This window comes from Varanus komodoensis, unplaced genomic scaffold, assembly GCF_004798865.1.
Source record: "Varanus komodoensis strain SLA01 unplaced genomic scaffold, ASM479886v1 scaffold10, whole genome shotgun sequence".
Lineage (NCBI taxonomy): Eukaryota > Metazoa > Chordata > Lepidosauria > Squamata > Varanidae > Varanus > Varanus komodoensis.
In genome coordinates this window covers 20221282-20242515 of record NW_025335269.1, presented here as the reverse complement: position 1 = coordinate 20242515, position 21234 = coordinate 20221282, and the positions used below count along the sequence as shown (strand labels likewise).

The window sequence follows — 21234 nt, the reverse complement described above, 5'->3', positions numbered from 1 at the left end:
GGAAATTTTGACATAAAAGCTTATTTTCAAGACATTTTTATGTTGCAACAACTATTAATACTCAAACAAACCGCTTTCTGACTTGTGCACATGTTTACGGATAAAAATATCAACCCAGGTTGCATACAAAACTAACAATGGGTTGTTTAAGCCATGGTTACTCAGGGCCATAAAGACGTTAGTGCTGTCTCCAGCCTGCTCACCACTTCCACTTTGTTTCTGGTTTATAAACAATCCAGGAACACCCAGTGTGCAAGCTCGGAACTCTAGGCTGTTGAATGAGAAGCCCAACAACAAATCATGGTTTCAAATTTTGGGTTGTTTCTTCTTTAACTTTTTTATTTGGGGGGGGGGTGAGTTCTGGGTCTGCATCTAATGAAGTGGAAGTGGTGAGTGGATGGAAGGCAGCATGCTAACCTGCTCCCAGGAACCCCCAAACAGCTCATTGATTATGTACAATCCAGGCCAGAAAGTAAACAATCCATGGAGTATTACAAGGGTGCTGTTGGAAGCTGAAGACTTACTTTGGAAGTTGAGTGAAAGCAAGGAATCCAGCTTTGGAGGCAACTAATCTTCTAACAGCTTGGAACTGGCTTTCAAGTTCTGCAGTAGATGCTGTAAGGTCACCTTCTTGAGAAAGTAATGCAGTTATGGCATTATTTATGAGCTTTTCTTTGTTTTCTGAAAACAGACCCTAAAAAGGAGGAAAGATGTTAGCCTTTTTGTCAGTGATAGCACATTAGAAGAACGGATAGAAGACCGACTTTTTAACTTACGTCTTGTGTCACTGCATGCAGAACTCCACTGTATGATATGTTAGAATTGAACCTAAAGACAGCATCTGCAAAGTTCCCATCTGCAATGGGAGCATGGATAAATATGTCAAATACAGATACGATATCAGCACAACTTGGATTTCTTTGCAGAGATCTTAGAAAGCACTCCACTTGTTACAACTTAAGAGAAGACTTACTTGGAGGTGCTGCCAAGAACCTTAGATGCAGGCTTTCAACTTCCTCATCCACTGGCATGCTCAAAAGGCCCCACCGCTGGCCTTTGTCTGTTGGTGTCATTTTCACACAGACGTCTCTATTGCCAGAGGCTCTCACACCATCCAGCAAACTGGCTAACAGTGAATCCCTAGGAAAAATGGTAAATCAGTTCTTCCAGCCCATAAAAGCTAAACATGCTCATAAGAAGTCCTGAACGATCATCTTTCATTCTAGTTAAGTGCATGTAGAAGGAACACTTTTGGTGCAATGGAGCCATTTTTTTAAAGCTTCATAACAGAAAGTTTCAACTTCTTTGTGCTGCAGATCACACCATAATCTGCATGACAGTATACCAGGGAATGGGGTGAAGGAAAGTGTGCATTCTTGATTAAGACTTATGGAGGCTTGATAAATAGCTTGTGAAATAATGGAAGAGAAACTAGTAATATACTTAATAGCTTATTGCACAGCAGTGACAGACATAACCAGAACATCATGCATTTCTTCATCATCTGCACTCACTTACTAGAGTAAATAATATTAAATTGGGTTATTTATTTCACTGGTCATAGACCTGGTTCAAGGACTTCAGCAAAGTCATTTTGCAGATTGTGTGCAAATGGCTACTTTTCCTTTTTGATAGTGCTACTGGGTTCTAGAAAATAAACACTACGGGCAATTCTTCTACCTAGCTAATAATCACCCTGTAGGGGAACTTATTTTGAAATTCTGTTCAAATACTAATTTGTGCAGGACTTGATGGCAGACTTAAGAACCTACTGCACTTTCTCCTCTGATGTGGCAAAAGCTTACAATTCCTGTCAAACGAATCAAACAGAAATACAGGCATTGTTGACTTGGTTACAAAGATTAAGTTCATCTATAGAAATGCTGCAAGGTTTAACTAAGATTACATCTAAACTGACATCCCAATGAAGCAATTTACAGTTCAGGAACATTTACCTCTCTGTTGAAGAATATTTTCGGATTTGTCCCTTGATAAATTCTATGGTAAAAAGTTGTGGGTTTTCAGAATCACACACTAGCGCAAATACCTTTAAAGAAAGAGTGTGTCAAATAGGAGTTGCACTAATCCTAGTATCATTCTGCACATTATATTTTATATGAGAGATTACAACCCTCAGCATAACCATGTTTTCCAAATCCTTTTGTTACATACGAACCAAAAGCTTAACAGTGCTCCCATTTTTAAAATCATTACCTAAAGATGGAATATGAATTGATTCAGGGACTTTAGTCTTCCAAATTCTACTTTGATTGGTATCCTTTAATATTTATCCTGACCCAAAAGCTCTGAGCAAGCTTTTCTCTTACCTCTCCTAAGGGTTTCAATGTTGTAATATTGTATGTAGCTGGATCACGTTCCACTAAACAAGTTTCTGTAAGAGCCAATATCCTTTTCATTGGTTCCTTAAAAACAGGAAAGGGTATTATATTCTAGTGCCTTGAGTTACACAAACAAAAAAGAATATAGATATTTAGGAGAAATTTCCCACTACAAAGTCTTCAAAAGCAAGTCAAATAAACTTTGCTGCAACTGTAAAATCTAATGACAGTAATTCTGCTTCTAGATTATTTTGAAGAGTAGGTAATAGTCCATAAACTGCAACATTTTTATTATGACAGAGGCAAGTTAGATAAAGTTGATTATAAAAGTATAAAAATATAATATCCTAGGGAAAGCATTATGATTATTATGAATCTATTGTATAATATTAAAGAAATATTTATGCTTTCACTTTGGGGAAAAAGGTAAATGTACATGGGGAAAACTATAAAAAGTGAATGATCAAAATTTATGTATTATTACCTTAAAACAGTAAAGACTATTTTTACATGTTTAAATATTGCTAAATTTTAAAATATATGATAAATAGAGACCATAACCAAAGCTAGCATTTCAACAAGGACAATACACAGAATTTAAGTGCATTCTATACTATGCATTTCTGCTGCCCTTATTCATTTAGGTATTGCCTGCTGCCCAAATTATTCTTCTGTTGGACAATCCGCTTTTAAATCTAGGCTGTGATCCAGGTTTGACATAAGCTCATGAAATTAGTGCAATTTTGACTCCTGCTCTCCATCCAAAATGCATAAAAAGCACATCAATGTTTTGAAGAGCATTTACTACCCCAAGCCATTTTCCAGTATATACTTGGAATGGTAAAAAGCCTGAAATCATAAAGATATTCCAATGGCAAAACCAAGAGATTTTAGGTACAGCTGCTGGCTGCTTTTAAAGGAGCAACTCCTGAAAAATCCTAACAGGGACCCTGAAGATATTCACATCCACAGGCTGGTTACTAATGTCCTCCTCCTGGCCAAGCTGATTGAGCAGGTGACTGCCAGTCAACTGCAGACACTCTTGAATGAAGCTGATTTAGATTCATTTCAACCAAGCTTGAAGATCTGGTTTTGCAAAGGAAATTGCCTTGGTTGCTTGCCAAGGAAAGGCTGATGACAGAGGGAATGTGACCCTGTTGATTTTCCCAGACTTCTTGGTTTTCATTACACTCACTTTTGGGGTAGAAGTTGAAAGCACTATACTACAGTAGTTCTGCTCCCACTTGGAGGCCTGATTGCTGAAGATGGTGCAGGGGAATTATTGCTCTGTCCTTTGGTAGTTATGCCACAGACTGCATCATCCTCCATGCTGTTTAGCATTTACATAAAACCACTAGAGGTGGTTATCCAGAGACATAGACTTAAGTGCCACCAGTATGAGGATAGCACTGAGCTCTTATTACTCTTTTTCACTGAGTCCAGAGACAGCAGTGGGTGTACTAAACCAGGGCCTGCTTGTAGTAAGTCTGGATAAGAGACAATAAACTACGACTCAATCCTGATAAGATGGAGATGCTGTTAGTGGCTGGCTCTTCCACCTGGAAGAGTGATAGGAATGATTTATGTTATTTGCTGCATGTTCTATTGTTGGTAATCTGTTTCCCTGGTTTGAATTTTACATACTATTGGACCTTATGAGGTTTTAGATGTGATCATTTTAATTTTGACTATGGTTTTATGATGTTGTTATCCTGTTTTCCTGTGAGCCACCCAGAGATTCCCTGGGATATGGTGTTGCATGCAAATATAATAATATTCAACCTGTTCTGAAATGGGTTGTGCTTTTTTCTAAGGGATAAGGTTTGTAGTCTGGGGGTGCTCTTGGATCCAAAACTGCCAGAAGAAACTTAGGCTGATATACAAACTACAATCCTAAATGGAAAGTGAGAGCCCAGTTAGATCTCTGCACTCTGGTAACTTCTTTTGGATTACTGCATTGTCTTATACATGCAACTACCTTTGAAAACAGTTCAGAAACTTCAGCTGGTCCAAAATAGGTCAGCAAGATCATTAATAGAGATTGGCCCATATGATCACTTTATTCCAGTGCTTTTTGAGATGCACTGCCTGCTTGTCCAGTTCCAGCCAAATTCAAAGTTTTGCTATTAACTTACAAAACTGGAAAATTGTCTCCTTCCAATATATACCTCCCCCAGATGCCAAACACATCTTTGGAGACTCTTCTTCAGATGTCCTCACCAAATGAGGTGAGGAAAGTGGCTACAAAGGAAACTGTGTTTTCAATGGTGACACCCTGACTCTGAAATCCACCCTAGAGAGGATTTAGCCATTCAGTTCTTCAAATGTATATTTTTAGATTTTTGCACTGCTGCTGGCTTTTATTGTTTAATACTTTGGCTTTATTCTAAATTATCATTTTATATTATATTTTACTATGTTATTTATTCAATAGGCTTAAAGTTTCTCTTGTAAATCATCCAGACAAAGAGCTTCAGCTACTGAACTGAAATAAACAAAATAAACTTATTTTGTGTTGCAGATGTTAATGTTTCCAGAAATAAGTTGTGGATGAAATCTGGGTATGGTGTGCTGGTGAAAGTACACAGCAGCATTATGGGACAATTGGGCTTTTGGCCTGCTACTGTGTACATCGTGTAATATAAAGTACATTTGGGTAACTCTGTATCTCCTTGTGATTAGAAGACATGACAAACAACTTTGGATTTGCTTTTCTATATACTGGGTAACATAGATGACCACTGTTCAAATGGGCACACACAACCAGTTTCTGTTCACTGGTTCCTAGCCATTTCATGCACCAGTGAAATGTCAAAGTATATTCTAAAAAGATTTAATGTACAATACAAGGGTGCACATTAACTACAGAGTCCTTTCCACTTTATAGAAACCATAAATAGTGACATAATGAACACACCTGATTCAATTATCAAAATTCTGGGCAGGGTAGGATAAAGTGGTAGTAGAGAAGCACATGCACAAAAGGAGCACTGCCAAATTCAAGGCACAAGCAACACATTTAAATGTTTAGCTCTTACCGAATGCCTAGGAGATATTTTTTGGACCACAAACTCTGCTAAAGATGTAATAGATTCATCATTGCTGTATTTCCCAAAGCGAAGAGTCAAATATTGCTCAAATTCTAATGGTTCTTTCCTTATCCTCAAGGAAATGCCAACATAATTGCCAGCATGGTCTATTGCACTTTTGATAATGTCTTCCCTTTGTTCAGAAGCAAATAAATGCTGTAAATTTCAAGAGACTTCCATAAATTTCTTGGCATGAATGTAGTAAGAACAACAGCAAAAATACAAGAATTCATAATCTTGACTAAAACAGAATTCAGTAAAACTGAAATCTGTTAAATGAAACAAGCTTCTTCTCTCATCTGCTTGATGAACAACAGAGTCAACATACCCAAGAATAATCACTAGGAAAATAATAATTAATAAATTATAAATTATGTAATTATTCAACATTTTTATTTAATAAAATACTAAAATAAAAACAATAAAAGCAATTACATTTTCTATCTAAAATTAAACCAACATCCATACAACTACAAGATAAAAGGTTGTAATTATATAGTACCAATAATCAATTATATTTTCTAGCTCAAACAACTGCTAGGCAGTTTTCTCAATAGACCAAAACAATACATTCTAGGAAATCCACAGGATTCTAGATGCAGGCTTGAGAAGTATTGTGTTATAATACTTACTAGCCTACTAAATCCTCCATAAAGTATACAGAAACCTCCTGGATAATCAGACAAATCAACAAATCCTTCAATATTTCTGTAGTCATATGAACACAGGACTTTATTTGTTACAGGATTAATTTGGTCTACGCCTCCAGGAGTTACTTCTAGGATTACAGGTTTTCTTGAATCACTCCAGTGGTGCTTATAACAGTTGTATCTCTGTGAAAACAATATTTTCAAAAATCATTCATCCAGTTCCGCCCCTTAGTATATAAGTTGTTTAACGTGAAAAGTCTGAACATGTTTTTCCAACAGGGCTGATTTTATAGTTGAGTATATTTTCAGTGCTTCAGGATCTAACAAACATATCTGGGCATATTTTCATTTATTACATATTTATACTGTCCAATAGCCAAGGCTCTGCTTTTTCTTCCCCAAAGAGTTGTCATCTGCATAGGAAGCAATGCTCAAATTGTGTGCATTTGGTAGCATGATGAACTCACAAGACTTATTGGACTCCATCTACATCAAATGTGTACATTCTGGAAAATCAAAAGGATTTCTCAAAGTAGGTACAAGTTCTGAAATACTTGTATTTGTAGTCGTCAAATTCAACAATCATGTGTTTCACATAATTTCCTACACATGTGCTTTCTGTATAGGAATATATAACTTGAAGCTGGTCATAGTTAGGTTGGATTAATTAGGTTCTATGTGAAGAAAAAAAGCAGTTTACAGCAAGATTTAAACGCTGTGAAATACATGTATACGAGTACAGATCATAAAATTCAACAGACTAGGTTCTCATTTCCCCTTTCTCTCACATACGTGTGGCTTATGGCTCAATAAAGCTGGATGTAAGCCAAATAACACAAAAGCCACTGATGGTTTCCGTTACTGTAAGTTCAGCTGATAGCATGCTTAAACATGGGCACCCAGTAGATTTTTGCACTGAGGAGGAAACATATGTATATGCAGAATACAGGTCTCTTGCGTCTGGAAGATCTGCTCAATGAGCAACACTTTGCATCAAGTCTGAGTTGGTAGACCTGGCCCTTCATAAACTTTTATAGAGGTTTGCCTCTTCACTGCTTCTCAGTGGGAGGACCTGACATCCATCAATGAGTAAACTGGATGTCCAAATCCCTTGCCATCCACAACCAAGACCTTCAGTTCTTTCCCTAGCAAAGTTTAACCTGTCCATCTCTTAACTGCACAGCCACTACAAATCAACACCATCACCCCTAAGAAAAGCCCTACATTCCAAGAGTTTGAATAACAGTAGTCTATACTGCAGGGTTGTCACAAATCTCTCTGTTTCCTCTACCTCCAGCAAAATGAATTTAATCCTGAGCTACTCTGCAGGGATGTCATACGTCACGCTCTCTCAGCCATAGCTCTGCTCTCTGTAACACGGGTATCCATGAACTTTACCAGCACCGGCAGGGGAAAAAAATAATGGTTACAAATGTGGGGTGTGCAATTCTCAACTTAGAAGGATCATTAATTTCTGCTTTGGGGTGAAAAGACTACTGTCCAATCACAGCTACACCAAAACCCTGGATTTCTGGACTGTTTTCTATGATTTGCTACCAGGAATAGTCCCTATACCAGCTGGCTTAAAAATTAACCAGGAAGTTTCTGGGTAACCACAGGGAGAATAAAGGGCAAGGAACTGAAGGAAGCTCAGAAACAAAGGAGGAGCTTCAGTGAGCTCTCCACCCAGCACAAAAAAAGTTTCTGAAATGAATGTGTTGAGAAATGCCAGGAACTGAGGTTTTGTAAAAGCAGGACCATAACTTCCTGTTTTAAAGCATGTGCCCAGGGATAATAATTATTATATTACATTTATATACTGCCTTTTCCTCTTACATGGAATCCAAGGCAGTTTAACTAATCCTGCTTTCCATTTTATCTTTGCAGCTGGGTGAAATAGGTTAGGCTAAGAGTCAGTGACTGATCCAAAGTTGCTCAGTTGGCTTCATGGCCAAGCAGGAACTAGAACTCAGGTCTACCAAGTCCCAGTCCAACACTCTAATTACTACATCACAGTAGCTAAACCTTTGTGAATTAATGAGCCAGCTCCTAAACATCTTAGCATATGCCCACCTGTCCTAGTCATTATTTTGTCTGAAGGTTCAAGTAAAATTTAAGGTAGATTCTACAAGTCTGAGGCTGCCCACCCCAGTCTGTGCCTGTGTTTATTATATGTTTCTATGTAAATGGCATTTAAATTATACAAAATTCTATATTTTAAGCTTTTTGATCTTTGTAAGCTGCTCAAAGAACTTTTGCTACTGGGCAGTACATAAATGTAATAAATGAATGAATAACTATGGGTTAAGAAAATTGTTTAATATTTAAATCTTGTCTTTTTGATTCAACAATGCTGAATGCAATTTATAACACAATAAAACAATATAAAGGCTACCCTTAGGCTTCTGGCTGGTGAAGGCTGTTCTAGCAGGAAGAACCACCTTTTCCCTCAATACTGACATCCCAGAGCAATTGAAAGTTAGAGCAGGTAGATGTAATGCAAACTCTCTGTAGCTGTTCCTTCTCTGGCCAATGACTGGGGCCAGGCTGATCTTCACCTTATCATAGTGTTCTTCTCAGGAGAGAGGAGTAAACTTCCTCATGATAGGGCTGAAAAAATCAAAGTCGAATTACAGCTATCTTGTGCTTGCCAGACTTATTTCCTGCACTCAGCCCTAGTCAGGAAGTAAGCCAAACTGAGACAGAGTCTGTGATCACTTGGGAATGCTAACCATTTCTTTGCATGAAAGTATGCTATTCTTTGCACAAAGTATGAAAAGTACACAATTCTTTGGGTGAAGAACAGTAACTATGTAAAGCCTGCAAGTCATTTCAGCAGAAGCAGAACTCTGCTTGCACGGCAGCTCCACAGGTGCTGTGTTCACAAGCTGGCCTCAGGGATGTACTTGGACTCACTTCCTCCTGTACATTCACATGAAGGCTTGACATGAGCAGAGAGAAAGCAGGTTCCTTGGTTCCGAGGAACCAAGCTAAGGAAATCTGATGAATTCCCAAACCAAATTCCTCACACATTGCTACCCTGTGGTCCTGGTTTCACAGGCTGTTGGCACAAAGTTGAGTGTCTTTACACATCCTCCTTCTGCAGTATTCAGTCAAGAGAGACATGCTGATTAGACAGAAACCACAAACAACATATTTGCCAGCCAATCTGACTGGGCTAAAAGGTATTTCCCAGCTCCCACAAAGTGACCTGTACAAGGTTCAGCACACAAGGGAAAGCTTCTAATAGTCAGGGAGACTTAAACAATTGGGATGAAAAATACTTGCCCTTCCTGTGATTTTTCCTTCAGCAAAATCAGTTCTGAATCTCTGGGATGAAAGAAAAAAAGAATTAATGTTAATTGTACCAACAATTTATGTTTCTAGTATCTACAAGACAACTACAAGTCATGTTGGATGGGATGCAAAGGTTCCCTTCAACTCATAGAAGGAACCACCCATTAGCAGAAAAGGCCATTTTACGTCTTTCTCAACTCATTACTCTTTAAATATGTTGACTACGATTCCCACAATACTTAGGCTGAAGATTATGAGACTTTTTGTCCAACAGATTTGAAGGGCACTAGGTTGAATAAAGTTGTATTAGAGCACTGCACAAGAAAAGTCAAACTAATTCTAATGTTCTGCATGTGCAAGCAGTTGCACAAGCAGAAGGGCGGTGCCGAGAAAACTCTTCAATGACTGCAGAAGAGTGCCAAATAGCTATTTTACATTTTGCAGTCTGGCCCCCAACCATAGCTAGTTAAAAATGACACTATGTTACATTTTAATGTAAAGTATGCCATTCAGCAGAAAATGCACATTTCTTATTTCCCTATGGTTAGCAGAAGAGTCTGTAATGTAACAAAGAATTTCTGAATTTTTTATTCAGAAAGATCCTACCAGGGCTTCTGTAAGGAGTTCTGTTCTGTGTTCAGTAGAAAACTTGAGTGTTTCAGACTTTTTCCCACTTCCCTTTCGAAATGTTAGGTTGAATTCTGCTCCTTGACCTTTTCCAACAGGGCTGATGCTACAGATGTCTCCATAAGGCCACTAAACCAAAAAATTAGAATCAGAGAATATTTCATTTTATCACCATAAAAAAGGAATACCTCTACCGAGATAAACTATTAGAAATATTTTAGTCAGGTGGTACATTACTAAAAGTTTATTATAAATTGTAACTTAAATTATGTCTCGACACCCTACATGTAGGGTGTGACAAACAAGAAAGGTTAGGCTGCTAGCCTTAGGAATCAGTATATTAAAACACTGAAAACACTGAAAAACACTGAAACTGCTTGTAAAAGACATTTGTAACAGGATTTACAGCCAGATAGATAAATTAATAGTCAGCAGGATGGGGAATTACACTAATGGAATGTCCATCAAATTCCATTTTCCCAACAGTATTCTGAAATTTACAGCCTTAACTGATTCTAAAATCACAAGACACAGAAAAACAAGCCAAATAAAACCTCTGCAATGCCTTCCATAGTGCTATCCATCCATCCATCCATCTGTATTTGTTGAATATATCATAGCAGTGCCCTAAGTGTTTGAGCACAGCATGCAAAATTCCAAAATTAAGATTCACATTTTTCATTTATGAACATTAGGGCCTTCTGACATCAGCAGTCCTAGGTATTTCATACTGGCCATTTGCTCTGTACAGAATGGGTATCAAAATGACAAATACAGTTCAATATAAGCAAGTGTAGAGTAATGCATGTTGGGCCAAAAAATCCCAATTTCAAGTACACACTGATGGATCTGAACTAGCAGTGACTAAACAAGAAAGGGATCTTCAGGTAGTGGTAGGCAGCTTGATGATAATGCTGGTCCAGTGTTCAGCTGCTGTGAAGAAGGCAATCACCATGCTACGCATAATCAGGAATGGAACTGACAGATAAAACTGCCAAAATCTTACTTCCCTTATACAAATCTTTGGTGCGACTACACTTGGAGTATTGTGTTCAGTTCTGATTGCCTTACCTGAAAAAGTACATTGGAGAGTTGGAAAAAGTACAGAGAAGGACAACAAAAATGATCAGAGGGCTGGAGCAGCTCCCCTATGAGGAGTGGTTACTCCTCTAACAGCTAACTTAAGACTGTTCAGCTTAGAAAAAAGGCAAGTAAGGGGAGACATGATAGAAGTGTTTAAAATAAAGTATGCTGTGGTAAAAGCAGAGAGGGAGAAATTTTTCTCCCAGGGTCATCCCATGAAAGTAATTGGTAGGTGGTTTGCGACAGATAAAATTATTTCTTCACACAGAGTACAGTTAAACTATAGAATTTGCTGCCACAGAAAGTGGTGATGACCACCAATCTGGATGGCTTTAAAAAGAGATCAGACAGATTCATGGAGGAGGTGGCTATCAATGGCTATTAGCTTTGCTGGCTATGTGGCACCTCCTTTATTAGAGGTGGAATGCCTACATACACTAGTTGCTTAGGAGCCTCGGCAGGAGATGGTCTTGCATCCAACCTGCTTGAGGGATCCCGTGGGCAGCTTGTATGCCGCCATGTGTACAGAATGCTGGACTGGATAGACCTTTGGTCTGAGCCAGCCTGGCTTCCTTATATTCTTAAAGCCATGACATCAAAAAAGAGCAATCAGTAATGTGCAGGCATTCAGGTGAAATATGGAGATCAGAGATTCAAGAGCTACATATTGTAATTAAATCTGGAGTCCTTCAGATTTCAGTCTCCTTAACAACAATAGTTGCCAGGCAGGGATGCTAATTAACTCAGTACGGACACAAGGAAACTGACTACTCTAGCTATCTTTTAAAATGTTATTCTCCCCCTCCATTAAGTTGCAATATAATCTGCAAAGCTTCTACAGATTATGCAAACATAAAGCTAATTGCAATTTAACTGCTGCCAACAGCTATTTTTTACACAACTGATACCAGTTCTCTGAGTTTTCTCTCTCCCAACAGCACCTGCCATATAAGACATTTATTTTTTATGTTAATATATAAAATAGTCTGCAAATATTATTACCTGATTTGTAACATCTAATGTGTTAGGGTTGTATGTTGTGATGGCATGAGTTCCAACTGAAAATACTCGTTTATACCTAAACCATGACAAGAAAAAAGGATGTAAAATTAAGCACTTGGCTGAAAGTCCAATAAAACATCTGCACATTTGTACATTAGAGGTCAATTTTACTGGACTACCAACTTTGAGTTTCATCCTCAGATGGAAAATTCTAACATGCAAATTTTGAGATCTCATTGGTAACCTGAAGCTTCTGCTATTACACAATCCTACATTAATATTATTAAACAGATTTACAGTAAAAGAGTACACAATATAATGTAACCATGGTTAAGTAGAAAATCTGGTATGTGGGGAGGGGAAAACGGAAAAGTTTTTGAAAGAACACAAGTCATATCAATATACAATGCTGTATTTAATCTAAACATTACTACATGGAGGTATTAGACACATATGTCCCACTTTGCACTCTTGCCATCTTTTCTGAACTCCTGGGTTCAGAGAAAAGAAATGACTGAAGCACCTGAAGAATCTGAGCAAAGAATCAGGATTATTAAACTGAGTTTCTGCACTGATATTATAATATTTATACATACATTAAATTTTGTCCCATCAATGGAAATTACTGAAAGCAGTTAAATTAATAATTTAGCTACACAATTCAATATGACCAGAGTGGAAATAACTGGTTTACATGTATTATAGGCAAGTAAAGCAAGAATTAAGAGTATGTAATATCACTTAAGGTCAGAAAAGACTAATCAATTATTTATCTATAAAGAAATAAATCTGCTAAACATTATTTAAAAAAACTATTAGATTTGTCCTTTGACTCAGTGGCAAAAATGAACAGCCAAACAAGCCAAGCTCATCAAGTTTTTTCCCAGAATATCCCAAATGAAATCTTAGGTGAAGTTATAAACCAACAGTATGCATGATTGGAACAATTAAATGCCTTACTTAAAAGGAATTTAATACAGAACCTGAAGATAACAGCAGTAAGACAATAGGTGTGTTTGCATGTCATGCTAAACTATAGATTAGCACTATGTGCACAGACTGAAAAGAGCCCAAGCAAAGCTTCAGATTCTTGTGTTCATCACTCTCTTTTCTTCTTCGATCACTGGGAAGAGGAATAAACTAGAATTCTGTTTCATTTTAGCAGATTCCTGTTTTGACCTAGCCCCAGAAATTATGATTGAAAAAATACTCTAGCCAATTGTTAAACAATCAAACAATAAACACTGGATTGTTTTGCTGATTTGTTAAATAAACTACAGTTTATTTTAAACCACAATCAGGAATGAAGAAGGAAGTAGTAAGGATTTCCTTTTTCTCATGCACATAGTGCTAAATTATAATTTTATCTAATATAATTAAATATCAAAATAACATAATTTATATTATTTAATTAATACTGAATTGAGTAATGCCGATCACATGCAATATAAATTGTTTTGGAGATCAAAAAACAATGAAACAAATTAAAGCAAACAAAATAGTTTGAAAAGTTATGGAAATCTAATTATTGTATGGATTAGTAATATATGCAGCTTGGTATAACAAAATAATTGATTTTGATCACAATAATGTCATAAAGGAAAGATAAACTAGAAGCCACACTTTATCAAGAATTACACTATCAGAAAACTGAAACTGTAGAGGAAATTATTTTTGTTTTACAAATAACCCATGAATCCTCATACAGCTTCTTTCATATGAATTATACACATGACCCTCCTTTAACTGGAGTAAGGAAAGTTTCCTCTGTGCACCTGAGCATGTTTCAAGTAAGTATGTTAGTGCATTCCAGCTTTTTGCACAACTCCCATAAGCCCTAAGGAGCATAACTAGGGTCAGAAGTTGTAACCCCAAACATCTGGAGGAAACCCAGTTGCCTACACTTGTCCTTTTTGTTCTATCTGATGTACTATTTTATAATTGTATATGTTACTGATTGTTGGTATATATTTTGATGTTGTGAACTCTCCAGGAAGCCTGCTTTGGCTGATGAACAGTATACAAATGTTGCAATTAATCAATCAAAATTGTATTTTACTGTTTTATACCTTTTGTAAACCACCCAGTGAGCTTCAGCTATGGGTGGTATAGAATTATTATCATTATTATTATTGAAGTGACCTGCATAATCTGCTGTATCACTGCAATGTTATAACTCACATTACTGAAATTATATATGAATAAGATGTAGTTATACATTACATGTATCAGGAAAAAATAAGAAGGAATTGCCTACTAAGAGTCCTGCAACAAAATGCTGTAGTGTCAATATTCCTGTGTAGAATGCCAGGCAGTTCTGTCCACTTTCAGGAAATTCCATTCCAGTTTTGCTCCCCATCCTCTCACTTCAACAGCCAACTAGCATTTTTACAACCGTGCTCAGATCCCCCTTTTTGTGCTGTTGGGAATTTTCTTCCTTAGCAGAGTTTTTGTTTTGTTTTCACTTTTTTTTGCTCAAGATTTTTTCCACATATGCAAACCTTGCATTCTCCACAAGTCTGCTGATACCTTTTCTGCATGGATACCGCCATTTTGGTTATATAAGGATTCATGCCCATAAAATAAGTTTGCTTTTAGTATACAGGATAGTCACTTTTCTAGTTTAGAATATATAACAGACCATTCAACATAACAGACTGCATTTCTTAGTCCTCAAACTAAGAAATCAGCCAAAATATTTTTTACATGAAAGCAGGCTGTTTTTTGGTAATTCAATACCAATGCTTGTTAATATCAACACTTCACTCTGTTCAGACACTGTAAATAACCTTAACAGAGACATTCTTGAAAAATGAATTTCAAAGATAGCTTTCAATGCAAAATTTCTTAAGTACAGTTCATCAAGTGACTCAGCAGTATTTTTGTGGTTTGAACAAGGAAAGGAGTTGGGCTTTTAATCAAATTACATGTTAATCTGTTCACATTTGCAATTATGTTGGTTCTATCAACTAACACCATGCTGTAAATGACATCTGATATAATTACCACTGTCTGTTTTGCATTTCAGTTCCCTCTAACCACATAGTTTATATCCCCTACCTTGTCAGCATGTGTGTATAAATGTGCCAATTTTGACAATAAGACTTCATGCATCTGATGGAATAGGCCCGGTCCACAAAATACTATGCCATAATGAATGTGTTTGTCTTGAAAGTACAACAAGATGCTTTGCTACTTTTGTTGCAACAGACTAACAATTAAGGAAATTATGAATAAACATAGGGGGCCTGTAGGATGATTAGAGTATTCAAGTCCAAAGAAACTGTAATTGAATAAATTGAGAGTTCACAGCTGGATTTTGGAGATAGGTTTTAATATGCCACAATTATCCTCAAATTGGAGAATAAAATAAGCCAGGCTACTTACTTTCCCCTCCATGAATGTTTTGTTGTGTAGAAACAGGCCAAATCTTTATTTTCCCTAATGATATTCATTTTGTGCCAGAATCTGTAACAAAAAAAGCTCTGCATTAATAAGAGTTATTATCTTTAACATATTCTGCTGCTAAGCATCAATATATTCTGTACACAGGAGTATGCTAGTGCAGGTTTGCTAAAGCAGTTACCAAATATTACAAGTAAACTAAGAGATGCTGACTTTCAGCTATACTTTAGAACTGCTCTCACTTTCATTTCAGCAGCTACATTTGTGTCTACAGAGCCAACAGGATGTAGAATGAGGTGTTACAAGAGACTGTATCACTTCAGACTTATCACTTTTGTCTTTTTCCCCTTATTTAAAAAAAAAAACCCTAGAAATAGCAATTAAGAACTAACATTATCAAAAGGGAAGGTTCTCTCTCAGCCCTTTGACCCCTGCATTGGATTTCCACTTACAATAAATCCTGATTAAAAAGTATGCATAACTTGCCATCTAGTCACAATCTAACTCAATCTATTTCAGGGGTACACAGACCTTTTGGACTAGATAAATTTTATGCTTTGATAAACTTTCTTGGGCTTCAACATGAAACAGGTGCCATGAGAAGCATAGCAATAACCTGCTCAAAAGACTGAGCAAGGCAATGCAGGAGTATGAACTCCAACACACTGAACATTTCCTTTGAACCCACAGATTTCAGCAACAACAGAAATTCATTCCAAAGCAATTCCAGAGAAAGCATTCATTAAAATGAATTCCTGGAGAACAACTGCCTGGCAACAGTGACACACGCGCTGGTAACTTCCCGATTAGATTTCTGTAACGCGCTCTACGTGGGGCTACCCTTGAAGACGGTCCAGATACTTCAATTGGTGCAGAATAGAGCTGCCAGGCTGCTGATGGGGACTGGGCGTTGTTCTCATATAACCCCAGTTCTCCGTCAGCTCCACTGGCTCCCGAATGAAGTCCAGGCCCAATTCAAGGTGTTGGTTATGATCTATAAAGCCCTAAACGGCTTGGGACCTGGATATCTAAAGGAACGCTTGCGTCCATATATGCCCTCCCACCCCTTGAGATCGGCAACAGATGCCCTTCTCCGGGAACCCTCTGTGAATATTAGGAAGGGTGAGTACCCGGAGGAGGGCTTTCTCTGTGGTGGCGCCCCATCTACGGAATGCGCTCCCCAGAGAGGTCCGCCTGGCGCCATCTTTATTTGTTTTTCGGCGCCAGGCTAAGACCTTTTTATTTAAAACTTATTTTAATTATTTAATAATTAAATAATAATTAATTTAAAATAATTAAATAAAATTTTATTTATTTACTTATTTAAAATAAATTTAAAATAATTAAATAATTTAAATTATTTGAATTAACAGGATTTTAAATTTTTAGCCGAGATGCACCGGGGGCTTTTAAACAATTTTTAAAAAATTGTTATATTATTATTATTACTATTAATGTATTTATGTACTTTGCATCCTGCTGTGAGCCCCCCCGAGGCTTCGTTGTGATGGGGGCGGCATAAAAATGTTTTAAATAATAAATAAATAAATAAAATCAGTGAAATAGATATGATGCCCTGGTCATGGAAGGAGTCCTAAGGTGGGCTGGTGTCTCTAGTTGCCATGTGGCTTACCCCAGCTCGATCCTATTACCTCATTCTGCTGATTATGTAGATTAGATTTGACCACATGTGTGATAAAAACACTTAGGGTGCAGAACTGGAACTCAGGAGATCCAGGTTCTGATTCCTGTTTGGCCATGAAGCAGCCTGACCTACCTCATAGAACTGGTGTGAGGACAAAATAGAGGAGAAATTATACAAGCCACCTTGAGTTCCTTACAGGAAAACAGGAAGGAAAGACATATAGTAAACAAAATTCAATCCTTATTTTGTGATTACACAAAGCTTCAAGAACTACCACCCTTTTCTACAAGAAATAAAGTTATATTCCCAGACAAGCCAGCTCTGTTCAAACCCTACAAGTTCATATCCTTTCTATACGCAAACTCAACTCACACTGGGGTATGCATTTGGCAAAGTGCGAACTTGGACTGATTTTTTAGCACAATTAAATAAGCAAATTGCTTAGAAATAGAAGCTATAAGGAATACAGCTAATATGGGAGTAAATCATAACCACTAGAATCCTGGCTAGGGATTTCTGGGAGCTGTAGGCTTTTTAATATGTAAACTTACATAGGATGGCACCTTAAGTTACTGAAGGTACTGTTAAATACAGTCTGTTGCCACAGACAAGCTTCACCCTTTTCATACTATCTTTTCTCAGCACTAGATAAAGCAAATTATTGCAAGTCCTCAACTTCCAAGATGCTGCATTCTTCATTGTTTATTGTTTAGAGAATCTTGTTTGTAAAACAGCCAGCCAAGCTTTGCAGTATAATCATTGTTAGACATGGGGAATATAATGATTTTTCATCATTTTTAAATGACTTGTCTGATTTTCATCCTAATGTTATTAAGCCAAAAGGTAATCTAATAACAAAAAATCGTATTAATTTTCCTTTGGACTGTACATACTAAAACATAGCCACAGGCATGTATCCATACATTAATAATTTTAGTTCTAGTATCTCTTTGCTTACTTCATGGAATTCTTTGCATCACATATGTGCTAAACAATCTCCTTTGGACCCTATTTTTACTGTAATCTTGTCCTTTTTTATAGGTTCTTTTAATAGATAGCTTTAGTAAATACTAAAATAACTGCCGTGACTCAATATGTAAACATGTGAAGTCAGAAAACAGTGATTTAAAAAAATATGCTTCAGCTTGTACTTAAATTTAAGCTTAATACATTATTTATCTATTGGTAGATATCAAAACAGGTTTGTTCTGCATACTTCAAACACTGCCATTAGTAGGTGCATGGTGCACCTACAGCCATGGAAAGACACCGGCACTACTGAAGACCCTCATAAGAGCTGATTAACTTAAAAAAAAACTTTGCTTTGGGCCTTAATAAACTGTTATTTTATGAATGAACATACTGTTCTTCCAGATATTTCCAGGACAACTCACAAAATTCTACAGTACAAATAACAAGCACCTAGAAACTGTATTTGAACATTATCATGTATCATATTTAAGCACAGTGGAATACGTGCAGATTTTTACTCATTTCTTGATCCATCACTGTCCTCATAATGCATAGTTATATAACTTACCTATTGTGTGCTTTTTCAAACTTAAAATTATCACCTCAGAATGGACAATTTGTTAAATTCATTCACTGCAAAGTCACAAATGTCATGTAAAACATCTTGCTATTGTGTTTCATTGATGCTATCAAGTGTCTATTGATTTAATTAGTTAGAAAATCAGTAAATTATTATTCTATTCAAGATGTGTAACATTTATCTCTCTAATTGCAAAACCAAGGATGAGAATTTATGGGGGAAGTGTATATGAAAAGATTCTCTCACACTGTATTTCTTCACTTATTAGTTTCAAAACAATAGATATTAAGGCTGCAATTCCATAAACATTTACATGGCAGTCAGTTCCACTGAATTCAATGGGCTAATTTCTTAGTAGACATTTATGGAAATGCACTACACATTACAAGAATCACACTTCCAACAAGATGTTAAAATCCGTCAACACTAATATAAAGAAAAAGTAGAAAAACTAATGTTTTTGGTAAGTTGCATTTGCTCTGCTGTCCTTGAACAACACAGTTGTTAATCTAACTGACAGCTTCAAGGCAGAGCATACATAAGGAATATTTTGCTTATCAATATCCAGCATTCAGAACTTCATGTGCTTTCTCTTATAATTCTTACTTGTTAATTGGCATGCTTTCTTAGGGGGAAGATAGGCATTCCTGAACTTGCATTCACAAAATTGTGTATAGAAAATTTCACTGCTATTCTAAATAGTTTAATTTCTAAAGATAACATACTTATTTGCCACCCCCACCATAAAAAGTAACAACAGCAGAAAAATGTACAACTTAGAGATAAGAGTTTGCAAGGCCTAAAACAAAAGACAGTATATTTCTGGATGTTAATGATTAAATGATGGCAAGTAAAAAAAAATTACTTAGCTCCTCCTTATACATGTAAAACTTCTATTCCCATATATCTCCAAGGCCAATACAAAACACCCCAGATGGGCTGTAGGGTTCTTTGTACAGACTCTTTCATGCCAAAGACAACCACATGCATTAACACCTTGCTAAAGAGCTTCTTTCTCCATTCTGCCTCTGTGTGAGAACAGAAGCTCTTAAATAGGCTCTCTTTGTAAAAGTCACAGCCTCCAGTGAACAAGAATAAGTTCTGTTTCCCACCGGGGGAGGGATCAAAGGAGAGGAATGGCATAAATCCCTTTCTAGAAGCAGCCCAGGACTCAAAATGCATACTGCACTACAAGGTACTGTCATCTAGAATTAAACAGAATATGATTTCTCAATCACAGCATCTTGAAATTCAGGGACACTTGTGCAAAGATTCCATTCATCATTAATATGAAAACACAAAGGTAGAGGATAATGCACATTGTTCAATACATTTTCTACTACATACTCCAGCACATTTCCAAGGCAAACGCCTAGATGTTATCAATTTTAAAGGTTTCAGCGTCTCTGTTAAGTCATTTTCATCAAGACAGGGCGTATGCATAGTGCGTCCGATACACAAGAACCAAACACAGCATGCAAGAGATGCTTTGTATGTCTGCATAACAGATGCAAAAGTTTTCGGGAAAGGTTAGAGCCAGCTTAACGGAGCAGGAGCAGCGGGAGAAGACAACTCCGAATTTGTCCCAACCCCAATCCAATATGCATTTATGGGTGCGTATAAGAACAGAACATGCATGTTTTTATGCTTGAAAAGAAACTTGCTGAAAATGTTTTTCCTGTTGCTTTGAGCACGGAAAAGAAAGCGAAACAAAAGAGTAGGGCTTTTGCAAGTTCAGCTACAGCTTCCGTAGACAAGGCTGAGGGAAAAGCGCAGAGGAGAGCGATAGCTGCCTTTTCCCACTTCTCAGCCTCCAAGGTGAGGGCGGGTGAGAGCGTGTAACTCGCGCGTGTGTGATGAATCAATGGGGGGGGGGGACACCGGATCAGCTGACAATGGGGGAAGGCTATCCCCACCCACCGTAGCTTCCCCTTCCCACCCCCACTGCTAGCAAAGCGGCGGCGTTTTCCCCTCAGCCTCCCTCCCTCCCTCCCTCCCCCTGGGGGGCGATCCCACCAGTTTACCTGCCCGGGGAGCAGCGCTAACCAGCCCCCCCAAACCTCGCTGCAAAGACACGCCACGAGCCAGCAGCAGCACCTGGAGCTGCTTCAGTCGCTGCCAAGCGGGTTCTCCCGGGCTGGGCTGGAGCCGCTCCCTCTCAAACTCTCCTGCCTCCCTCAGAGGCTGGCTCTGGAGGCCGCCATCTTCGCTCGGCCAGGGAAGCCACCCACGGCGCGCACGCGCAGCCGCCGCCGCTGCCCAGCGCGTCACGCGACGGGCTCAGCTGATTTGATCTGTCGCTGCTGCGGCCGTCGCTCTCCTCCCTCCGCTGCTTTTCCTCACCTCGCTTCCCTATTGAGCGACGGGGACATGCGCAGAGCAGGCAGCCGGGAAGAGGCAGAGGGCGACGGCTTCCTGACAGGGAGGGAACGCCCACGTACTAAAGGCGGGAGGCGGGGGTGGAAAAGGTGAGATACAAATGCTTTGGGAAGTGGGAAAGAGGCTCCCGTATCTCTGAGGGAGAGATCGCTTTTAGGGGAAGGAC

At 37.9% G+C, this 21234-nt stretch overlaps 1 protein-coding gene across 4 annotated transcripts in view; it reads right to left on the bottom strand.

Moving 5' to 3' along the window:
* The window catches only part of DNAJC13 (DnaJ heat shock protein family (Hsp40) member C13), a 60710-nt gene extending 39799 nt beyond the window's left edge, over window positions 1-20911 (bottom strand). For 2 of the 4 annotated variants that reach the window (XM_044455897.1, XM_044455913.1), the window contains exons 1-12: window positions 20714-20904; window positions 15475-15555; window positions 12088-12163; window positions 9982-10131; window positions 9367-9408; window positions 6061-6261; window positions 5378-5584; window positions 2328-2423; window positions 1956-2047; window positions 974-1140; window positions 777-856; window positions 525-694 (exon numbers count right to left, since the gene is read on the bottom strand). In XM_044455897.1, coding sequence (XP_044311832.1) covers window positions 525-694; window positions 777-856; window positions 974-1140; window positions 1956-2047; window positions 2328-2423; window positions 5378-5584; window positions 6061-6261; window positions 9367-9408; window positions 9982-10131; window positions 12088-12163; window positions 15475-15542 — 1349 coding nt within the window. In that variant the 5' untranslated portion in view covers window positions 15543-15555; window positions 20714-20904. Of the gene's footprint in view, window positions 1-524; window positions 695-776; window positions 857-973; window positions 1141-1955; window positions 2048-2327; window positions 2424-5377; window positions 5585-6060; window positions 6262-9366; window positions 9409-9981; window positions 10132-12087; window positions 12164-15474; window positions 15556-20713 lie in introns of all 4 variants that reach the window. The other 2 variants (XR_006417166.1, XM_044455905.1) reach the window with 2 other exon arrangements.
* Window positions 20912-21234: the final 323 nt, after the last annotated feature.